A 10,828-nucleotide genomic window follows, 5' to 3' on the forward strand; every position below is an offset into this window, starting at 1 on the left:
ACACAGCAGTAGATTATCTAGGACCTTACTGGTGGAACGAGGGCAGTGCAAGCCTTCCCTTGTCCTTCTCATCCTTTCTGGATTCATCTTTTTCAGACCCTGTCCCTCCCTTTTTTGCCTCTCTCCACACCTTCGTGCCTGACAGCAGATGGGAAGGGAAGTGAAACTCAAATTGGGCCTGTGAGACCTTTGTGGGCTGTCCTGAGTAAAGGTTTGCTTAGACATCTCAGGCAAAAGTTGAACCTATGGTTAGGAAGCTCGACTTTGTATATTAGACCTCCCTTCCCTTGAACCCAATAACCCGCAACATGTAGGTGTACAGATACCTGTGGGTCACATGGGGGCTGACAGCAGCACATCAGCCAGCAGCCCGGAGAGCAGCACAGGGGGAGTCCTTTCTATTTTGCTATTGTGGTTGTCAGAGCTCCTGCTGGGCAGGTGTGGTGTCGAGGAAGGAACATGAGTCTGAGAAACAGGAGTTGAGGGAGCAAGTTCTTTTTTTTTTTGAGATGGAGTCTCGCTCTGTTGCCTAGGCTGGCATGCAGTGGTGCGATCTTGCCTCGCTGCAACCTCTGCCTCTCAGGTACAAACGATTCTCCTGCCTCAGCATCCAGAGTAGCTGGGACTGCAGGTGCGTGCCACCACACCCAGCTAATTTTTGTATTTTTAGCAGAGACAGGGTTTCACCATATTTGCCAGGCTGGTGTCAAACTCCTGACCTCAAGTGGTCCACCTGCCTCAGTCTACTAAAGTGCTGGGATTATAGGCGTGAGCCACCACACCCGGCCTAGGGAGCAACTTCTGATTCTGCCAGTCCGGCTTCAGGGGTCTCATGTACAGACATAGGTGTGAATGGCACCCCCTGGGGTTGTGCAGCTGGTGTGACCTCACTAGCACACCGCATGATATAATGGCCACCTATCTTCCTTAACCCCAGCTTTCTCAGATGTTCAACAGCACTAGTAATACTTTTTACCACGCCTGTAATCCCAGTACTTTGTAAGGCTGAGGTGGGAGGAAGGTTTGGGCCCCAGAGTTTCAGGGTGCAGCCATGACGGCACCACTTCACTCCAGCCTGGGGGACAGAGCGAGACTCTGTCTCAAAAATTTCTTCTTGAAAATAGCAAAACTCGCTACCTTACAGATTAATTGTGAGGAATGAATAAATGAATACATATGAGGGGCTTTGTAAATGACTGAGCACCACCCCAAAAAAGTCCCTATCTTTTTGTTTTTCTAAGATTGCCTTTTCAGGGCTTGCTGTGGGTCGGGCTCTTCCCCATTGCCATGTTCCTAATTCACATGAGAGGCACTCTCGTTGCTGCCCAGACCTCCCCTCAGAGCACCATGGGGTGGTCCAGGTGTCTGAGGCATTGCTGTGCCTTCCAGGTCTGGCTGGGGAAGACAGTGACACCTGAAAAGGGGAATGAGCCCACTCTGGGGCGGGAGGGTTGAAGGAAGGAGAACGCACCTTGGACTGGATTGTCAGAGGAGGCTCAGTTGGCCAGGCGGGGCTGGGGGTTGTGAGCGTGACTTGCAAGCTCTGTCGACCTCACCTTTGTGCCCCAGGCTGACCTGGGTGAGAATTCTGGCTGAAAGCTCTCTAAGCCTGTTTTTTCATCAGGAAAGTAGAGAATATTGCGGTCTCACAGGAGAATAGATGAACTAATGCAGGTAAGGTGCCTAACATGGTGTCAGAGGCACAGTAGGTGTTGTTGCCCTTCTTTCATGAGTACCACAGGTCCTCCTGATGCCCAGGTATACCCTGGGTATAGCCCTTCCTGCCCCGGGTTTCCCTGAGAAAGGGTACATATAATACTCTTACCTTGGATTTTAAAGGACAATAATCTTATCTTAGTTAAGAAAATTTTTTTTAGAGATACGATCTCACTTGTCACCCAGACTAGAGTGCAGTGGCACATCGCAGCCTGGATCTCCTGGGCTCAAGCAATCCTCCCGCCTCTGCCTCCCAAATAGCTGGAACTACAGCTGCATGCCACTGCACCTGACCTTTAGTTCTTTAATACTCACAACAACACTGTAAAGTCATCAAGTGTCCTGGAATTACATGTAATAATACCAACTTCATTGAGGAAAACTTGTTATAGTAGAAATAACATTGGACTAAGAAGCAGAAGGCTTGGCTTTTTCATGATAACTGCACCAATGATGATTATTTTATGCCTGGTGCCTTTGCTAAGCACTGTTCATAGACTATCTCATTTAACCTCACAGCAGCCCCGTTTCACTGACAAGCAGGCTGAGGCACAGGGAGGGTAGCTGCTTGCTTCAGGCCACATGGCCACTAAGTTTGCTCTTACCCACCACGTGCAGTGTCTCCTGGGTGCTCAGTTAAAAACATTTTTTTTAACTAAGGTAAGCTGCCAAGTGCATGTATGTTTCATGGAATTTTCATGACAACCCATTTCACAGATGAAGAGGCTAGAGGCTCAGGAAGAGTAAATAATTGCCTGAGGTCACTCAACTGATAAAGGACAAAATGGATTCTGCCCTGATTTGACACCAAAGGCTGTGTTTGTCTCCCCCAGTTTGACTGCCTTGCTTCTGGCCCCTGCTGGAGGGGTAGCTGAGGCACCATAGTGTGAAAGAGAATCATAGTCAAAGAAAATAGAAATAGTAGCTGGGAAGATATGTAAAGTTGGGGTATGAGGTCTAGGGAGGTTTGATAAATTGGGTTGCATCTGGGAGAACTGGGAGGAGCATGGTGCAAAGAAGGGGCTCAGAACTAACCCTGGGAATGGCTGGGAGGTGGTAGCAAGCCTGCTTTTGTGCCATGCCAGCTGCATGGTGCCAATGCTGACTGACAGCTTGCAGGGTTTTGCAGGGCTGGGCACCTACGTTGCATCGTTATTTGGACCATGTAATCGTGAGCAGAATTTATGATTAAACTAATTCAGCGGTGAAGTTGTGTCACACTCTTCACCATCTTTTATACTTGGTGACCCCTCCAGTCATTGAAGACCCACCACCTTGGTTGGATTCTCAGAGCTTCCTCGCTTGGCTGGCTGGGGCTTGGCCGGCGATCTGTGGCCATCTGCTCATGCTGCAAAGCTCTTTGTTGCTTTTGGCATGTTTAATAGCTTAATTTCTATTTTTCTGTTTGGAAATGCAGTTCACCAGCACTGAGGCTGCAGTGGGTGCTAAAATGGTTTCTGATTGCTATCTTGAATGTTAATATCCGAATACATTTTATCATGAATGACCTGTCCTCCCTGCCACGAGTTCTCACTCCCCTTTTGCAAAGATGGGCATGGTGCCTGCCTTTGGATAGGCCCCGAAGCCCATCTCATTCCTTTGCTGTCTCCCTGCCTGCTTTACACAGATAGCATTGTACTTTGCCAATAAAGTCCACAGTCGTGGGAAATCTTTGAGTTGGAGGATATGAGAAAGAGTTTCATTTTGCCGGCAGGGTTTAATAGGGATGATCTAATCTCTAAAAGGCATACAGTATTTAAATTCCATGCTTTTGGGCAAGAGGGCCCCTGATATTTTTGAACTTTGGCAGGGAGAAGATTCTGGTTTGGCTCTATTCAATAGAGCCGACTGTTGGTTTTCCTGTTTGTCATTCGCTACAGGGGCTGGTGAGGGTCAGCACTAGTGGTGAGAATTCTGGAGAACATTTTCTTTTCCCAGAAACTTAAAATCATGGACTCTTGGGGAGAAAGGAATGAGAAAGGCAGCATGCGGAATTACCAATTTGGTATTTGGTTCCCATCTGGATTTAAAACCGAAGATCCCAAACTCAGGTGAGCAGCTCCCCTGGGGTGCCCAAGGGGCAGCGCAGGCCTGCTCGTGGCACTCCCTCACTCCTGTGCTGATGGAATACCTCAGGTATCACCAGTGGCCTCTCCCATGAGGCACTGAAGAGTCTTGTGGACGAAAATAAAATTTTGAGGGAAACCTTAAGCTCTCCTAACTGTTGGAGGCTGAGTCAGGAAACAAGATGGGGCTCTGGAGTGGCTCTGGGAGCCTCCTGGATTGTGTGTAGGGTGAGACGTTGGGAGAGTTTAGAGAACATCGTTCCAGCTGGTTGCTTTGTCTCACAGGGACATGTGGGGCTCATGGTATAGCCGCCTCATCTTTCCTCTCCCCTTGTTCAAATGTCATTTTAGTAGAGATCACATGCCTGCCTTTCTTCCTGGGGATGGAGCCTTGGGAAGGTGAATGATCCCAGAAGACTCTGGAAGTTCTGAACACAGAGCCTTTTCCCACCTCCACGAGTGTGTGCTGGGTGTTTCCTAAGAGACAGTGAGCTAAGAACTAGGGATGCGAATCTGGTTATCATACTTTCTGTCTAGCAGGACGGAGAGGTAGATGGACAAAGTATTACAGCTTCATAGGAGCTGTATTAGTCAGGTGTCTCTAGAGGGACAGAACTAATAGGATATATGTATATATGTATATATGTATATATGAAGGGGAGTTTATTAGAATTGACTCACACGATCACAAGGTGAAGTCCCACAATAGGCCGTCTGCAAGCTGAGGAGCAAGGAAGCCAGTCCGCGTCCGAAAACCTCAAAAGTAGGGAAGCCGACAATGTAGCCTTCAGTCTGTGGCTGAAGGCCCAAGAGCCCCTGGTAAATCACTGGTGAAAGTCCAAGAATCCAAAAGCTGAAAAACTTGGGGTCTGTTTGAGGGCCGAAAGCATTCAGCACAGGAGAAAGATGAAGGCTAGAAAACTCAGCAAGTCTAGTCTTTCAAACTTCTTCTGCCTGCTTTATTCTAGCCATGCTGGCAGGTGATTAGATGGTGCCCATCCAGATTGAGGATGGATCTGCCTCTCCCAGTCCACTGGCTCAAATATTAATCTCCTTTGGCAGCAGCCTCACAGACACACCCAGGAACAATGCTTTGCATCCTTCAGTCCAATCAAGTTGACACTCAATATTAACCATCACAGGAGCCATGAGTAAGATGTGTCTGGTGTATTGTGGGAACACAGATGAGGGGCTAATTAATTCTGACTGGGCATATCTGGATAGATTTCAGAGAGGAGGTGATAATTGACCTTGACTTTGAAGGAGGAGGAGATATCCACTAGACTGACTCTTCTGAAGTAATTCTTGCTAAATGCGTGCCTGCTCTTTGCTGGGGACAGTGAAAAAGGAAAAGGAGGGGGATAGTGGTTCCTGCCCTCAAGATATTCACAGCTTGTTGGGGAGAGAGCCTGGCACTATGAACCAATGAAAGCTCTGTGTAGACAGATGGGATTGTGGAGGCGGAGAGGCTAGCAGGGGGACTTGGTGATCCAGAGTTTCCAGAGTTACTACTCTCTCTTATAGAGAGAACACAGTTTCTGTAAGGATAGTTCAGTCCTTTCCGTAGATGTCTTTAACTACAAGAGGCCTAGCCCTCTGGCTTTTGTCTTACCTGATTATTTCACCACCTTGCCTCTGTATATTATAAGTAGTTAGCTGGATTTGAGGTGGAGAGGGAGGAAGTGAGGGTGCCTGTGCTGTTTCTTATGCCTTGCATACCTTCCCTTCCCTCTTCCCTTCCCTCTTCTACACTGATGTCAGGCTCCTCAGATGCTTTATCAGTTGTTTTCCGTCCTTTATCATTAAGCTAGGTTCAGCATTGTTCTCCATTTTTTAACTCCGTAATGAGATGATAAATGCCGTAAAAGCAGGAATAGTGTCTTAATGCTTCTCATATTTCCCCTGGGAGCAGTTTGTGTGGTATAAAGAATATGGATTTCTCAAGACAGGCTTGGCATTGAATCTCAGCATTGTCACTTACCTTGGAATTTGGGCACAATTTCCATATCTGTAAAATAGGATTACATAGGACTTTTTCAACCTCGACATCATTGATGACATTTGGGGCTGAATGATTCCTTGCTGCGAGGGGTCATCTTGTGCACTGTAGAACGTTTAACAGCATCTCTGGCTTCCACCCACTAGCTGCCAGGAGCAGCACTGTCTCTCTCCAATCGTGACAAAACTGCCTCCAGATGTTTGCCAAGTGTCCCCTGTGGAGCAAAATTGCCCCCAGTTGAGAACCACTGGGATGGTGCTACCTTTGGAGTATGCATCAGACCTCCCAGGTCTGCATCTGGAACACAGTAGGCATTCAGTAAATGTTGATTCTCTTTCATTCCTAATTCACCTAGCACTCAACACATTGTAGGTAGGTGAATTACATGGAGCTGTGTCTCTAGGTTTTAGCAGTTTGGGGTAGAAATGTTGTAGAACTCTCAGGTTGTCCACACGATGCACTAACAGAGTCACTGTCATTTTCTTAATTGCAGATTGATCTGGAGCCAGAAGGAAGAGTGTATGTGATCATCGATCTCTCAGGGTCGTCGGGTGAAGGTAGGAGAGTGTGACCTCTCATCCCTGTTCTCTTCCACTGGCCCTTTGCCTTCTGGGTCTCTTCTTTCCCTCCTTGGCCAGGACACATTATAGTGACATTTAATTAATTGGCATCCTTTAAAGGAAAAGGTTATTTTGAAGATGCTTACGCCTGTGTACCAAAAGGGATCAGCCATCTGTTAACTTTGGTGGAGCAGAGGGAAGATTTTGGACTTACCACGTGAGGCCAATAAAACGGGCGTTTTTGCATGCTGTGTGCAAGGCAGGCTTCAGCGGCGGGGCAGCCTCTCCCAGGAGGCTTGCGTGGGGTTTGTGTGTGTGTGGTGGGAAGGAAGTAAAACTAGTTGGTCTAACGGCATCCACAAATGAAACAAATAAGGTGACAAACTTCAGAATCTTCTTTAGAGCTTCGATAGAAGTGGGACTTCTTTTACCAGTTCTTTACACAGGCAAAAGCTCTGCTCTTAAAGAGAAATAATGGGGGGTGGGGGAACATCTGCTCCCCACTGACTGATTCGATGACGTATTACACCCTCTTCCTCTTACACCTTCTTCTTTCAATCCTTTCTTTGCTCACTTAATACACTTAAGACCTTTGAAGCACTTGCTGGGTGTTGAGGACTGAGCAGTCAAGGGAAGAAGGGAAGCCTAGAAAATAAAACCTTATCCAAATGGGAACAAGGAGATATAACCGACTTATGCTCTAAGAAAGATTTGGAATTCAGACTGAAATGTAGTTATTGTGGCCATCTTTTCTCTACTGCTCCTCCATCTGTGGGCAGGGGGACAGAACAGTTGGCTTTAATGCCATGGCAGGGATATTGGAAGACAATGTGTAGTTCCTCTTGGCAGTGAGAAACAAGCCGTGTTTGGGGACTGTGTCCCAAAGGGAAAGATGGACACTCAGCTCTCTCAGCTCTCCTGCCTGGAACACTTGGGCCTCTCACAACATCTCCCCAGAATACTGGGGATCACAAGCTCAAAGTCACAATCCCACACACTGTAGTTTAAAGCTCAGTGATAGAAGGCAGGATTATATATTCAGTTAGTCAAATGATGTGCTTAACAGTGGTGCCTGATGATTTCCATTCGGCTAATTTATCACCCAATCTCAACAGGTATTCGGAAGAATTCAATAATTGTGTATATATGGGGATTATAATAGAATTAAGCCCTCTTTTAATAGATCTCAATTATTTGGCATAGATTTAAAACTTTAAACAGCCTTCCAAAATTGGTTGCTTACATTTCCTGCTCTTTATTGCAATTACATTTTGGCATTTCCAACTTCCCTTCTCTGCTCTCAGCTCTGAATCGCCCAGAATAGAACCTGTTGTAGAAGATTTGAGGATTTAACAATATTTCATATGAAATATTTAAGAACTACAAAAGGGCTTAAAGACAAATTAAATGAGCACCAGTGTGCCCACCACCCCACTTAAGAATTAGAGCAAGCAGTGAGGTGAAGCCTTGTCCTTTGCTTTTAACATAGCAAGTGATCCAAATTCACCAGACTCGACTTAAGGTTTTGCAGTGTGGCCTCCTGATTCTAGACACTGGCGAAACATTTGATGGGCAAAATCAATCCCCTTTTTTCCTTACATAATCTGTGTGCAATATGATAATTAATTAAATATGTATTTCCTGTGCCAAGATGCTGAGCAACCAATGGGAGGCTGGGACTATTTTCTCTTTCTTTGAAAAGATAAATGACTTGCAAAATTATAGAAGACATCCTTTTTTACATTAGAGGGAAAGGAGATGGACAAATGAATGAATAAATAAATCAGAAGCAATTGATTTTTTTCTGCTTGCTTCCACAGCTTATTGCATGTGAATAGCCAAAGCAATTTCCATTGGGCTAAATTCTGAGTCTATTTTTTAAATCTCTTTCATCTAAAGAAAATAGAGTTTACTTCAGAAATGCTGACACATGCCAGAGTCTGTAAAGTGCTAGCATGTGTTGCTCTGAAGAAAAGAAGACATTTTTCTAGTCTTTTTTTTTTTTTTTTTTAATTACTGTTCTTGGACTTGGGATCCTTTCTTTAGATGGTGGGTAGGACCTTCAGTAATCCGTTCTGAGAAGCTGCTCTTGTTGTTTGTGTTATACATGTCTGTTCTCCCGTCCTGTTCCTGGGACTGTGAGGGCTCCTAGCCTGGAGGGGGTTTTGGAAGAGTTGGGAGGGCAAGGGGAGGCCCTAGAGAATGAGAAACCATGACATTTCATACCTAAACCATGTGAGATGGGTCTGGGGTGAAGCAAGTTGTCACAGCCACCCTCCTGGATTGACAGACTGTAGACTTTCACAGATTCTTGTCTAAGTATTTTTTTTTTTTTAGTGAAAATACCTAACTCTGCAGTCTGTGAAAGGGAAAGAGTTGAAATGAGGCACAGCTGAAGTTTCACCACTCCATTATTCTGCCATCAAGCATCCCTTCAGCTCTCATCTCTCAAATGCTGCAGCCCCATCAATGGAAAAAAATACATTCATGGGAATTGCACAAAGTTTACAACACATGCAAATTCCAAGGAACTCAGAGAGAGGTGTGGGGGTGAGATGGTGTGACTACACCCCCTTCTTCTAGGATGCGCTGAAGGATTCTTTTCCTTGCTCACATGCTGTTAGAAAGCTTGGGCGTTTACGTCTGCTAGAGCTGGAGCTAATGTGATTTCTAACTGTCTAATAAAATTCCACTGCTTGCATGTCCTGTGCAGTTCACTATAATGGAATCTGACCAGTGTGTGTTTTGGCTAAACCAGGCATCCTAACCCCAGATGCAAGGGGGTCAGGCTGGATGACAGTTAAGGTCATTTCCGGCCATGTGATTTTATCCTTTGGTACAATTTGAATAGACATCTGTCAGAGCTCTGGACTGAGGGCTGGCTAATATGTACAGAAAAAAGGAGTTGCAAGAAATGGACTCGTTTCGACAGGTATGGTGCTAGGCACTTTACCTACATTATACCAAGTAGCAAACCTGCTCAAAATGCTCTTATGGGAAGCTCCAGTCTCAGTCCGTGTTTTACTTACATCGCAAGTAATAATCACAGGGGTTCTGGTAAGCATGGCACGCCAGGCTCTCCAGATGCTTAAATCAAAGCATAATTAGCCCAGGTAACAGAAGCGTAAGACAGCAATGTAATTCTCACCTGTGCAAATGATGGTTTCCTGCTGTGCCCATTTGTTAGTATTTCTTCCTTTGATATGATGTAATTTGCATATTATTTCTTATTCTTTTTAATAATATGGCAATGTCCCACGATTCACAGGCTTGCAGATGAGAGATGGTCGGGACCTGACCTGGGGAGTGATAGGTTCTTCTTCCCATGCCTTGCATCCAGGTGTCATGCTCACCTGGGAGAGTTCTTCAGCATCTAAACCAACAATAGCAATGACAAGTACACCTCGTTGGTATGTTTGGACCACCAAACTGTTTCTCCAACAAAATACAGAGGATACAAAGGAATAGGAATGATTTTTGCCACACATACATCACACATCATGCAGAAAAGTCAAGTTCTGGAGGGATTGCACATTGTGGAAGCAGAAGAGCACAGAACAGGAGGCACCCTGTATCTTTCTGCAGCCACAGGCTGGAAGTGCTCAGTCTCCTCTGTGGGACTCAACAGATAAAGGAGAAAGAGCACAGCCTTAGGAGCCCCGCAGACTTGGATTGAAATCCTGGCTCTAGTGTTTAGTAGCTTAGAGTCTCAGATTTCTCACCTACAACACAGGGATAATGGTACCTATGGTAGGTGCTAGGCCAGGATTGTCATAAGAACAGTGCTTTAGTACAGTGCCCTTGCATGTAAGAGATGCTCAGTAAATACCATGAAGCCTTGGAGACCTGAGGGCAGAGAGGTTGGCATAGCTCTACCCAGTGCCCATGAAGGAGCATCAGGCAGGATATTCAGGGAAACTGTTCGAGGGCAGGTTTCTGACGCTGGGGTGGGACATGTTCACAAGGGCCAAGAACAGAGCAAGGTACCAAAGAGGACTTAACAGAGTAATCTATCTGGCAGGGACTGTGAGACTGCTTTCTGCAGAGTTCAGGCCTTACCTCGGTTTTGCCTATTGTCACTCTATTTATTCCTCATCCTCTCCCAAGTAAAGTAATTCCTGGAAGGACATTCTCTAGCATCCCTGAGCCACTCATTTGCATTCCATGGCCCTTAATGCTAGAGGCTTCTCCTTGTCAGAGCCTGGGTTTGTCCCATCCCTGCTTAGTGTGGACCAGAACATGTGGTCCACATCTTCTCACCAGCACCTGGGTAAAAGGCCTTTAAACATTTGAAGACAGTTATTCAATATCTCTTTTTTCAGGCTGAATCAATCAAATCCCTTAACCTTTCAGAAGGGATATTTTAGAAATCTTAACTCATCTTTGCAACCTCTTCTGGACTTTTTTCAAGTTGCACAGACAGACGTGATCAAACCAGCTTTGCTTGGTTCTGAAATAATAACATGTGTGTAGAGCTCTTAGCTTTA

At 45.7% G+C, this 10,828-nt stretch overlaps 1 protein-coding gene across 1 annotated transcript in view; it reads left to right on the plus strand.

The window, feature by feature from the left end:
• Nucleotides 1-9,042, plus strand: part of LOC105536157 (protein kinase C epsilon type-like) — a 205,155-nt gene extending 196,113 nt beyond the window's left edge. The window contains exons 3-4 of the mRNA XM_011975430.1: nt 6,275-6,338; nt 8,679-9,042. Coding sequence (XP_011830820.1) covers nt 6,275-6,338; nt 8,679-8,737 — 123 coding nt within the window. The 3' untranslated portion in view covers nt 8,738-9,042. The remainder of the gene's footprint in view (nt 1-6,274; nt 6,339-8,678) is intronic.
• Nucleotides 9,043-10,828: the final 1,786 nt, after the last annotated feature.

The sequence above is a fragment of the Mandrillus leucophaeus genome, unplaced genomic scaffold (genome assembly GCF_000951045.1).
Source record: "Mandrillus leucophaeus isolate KB7577 unplaced genomic scaffold, Mleu.le_1.0 Scaffold1558, whole genome shotgun sequence".
In the NCBI taxonomy this organism is placed as follows: domain Eukaryota; kingdom Metazoa; phylum Chordata; class Mammalia; order Primates; family Cercopithecidae; genus Mandrillus; species Mandrillus leucophaeus.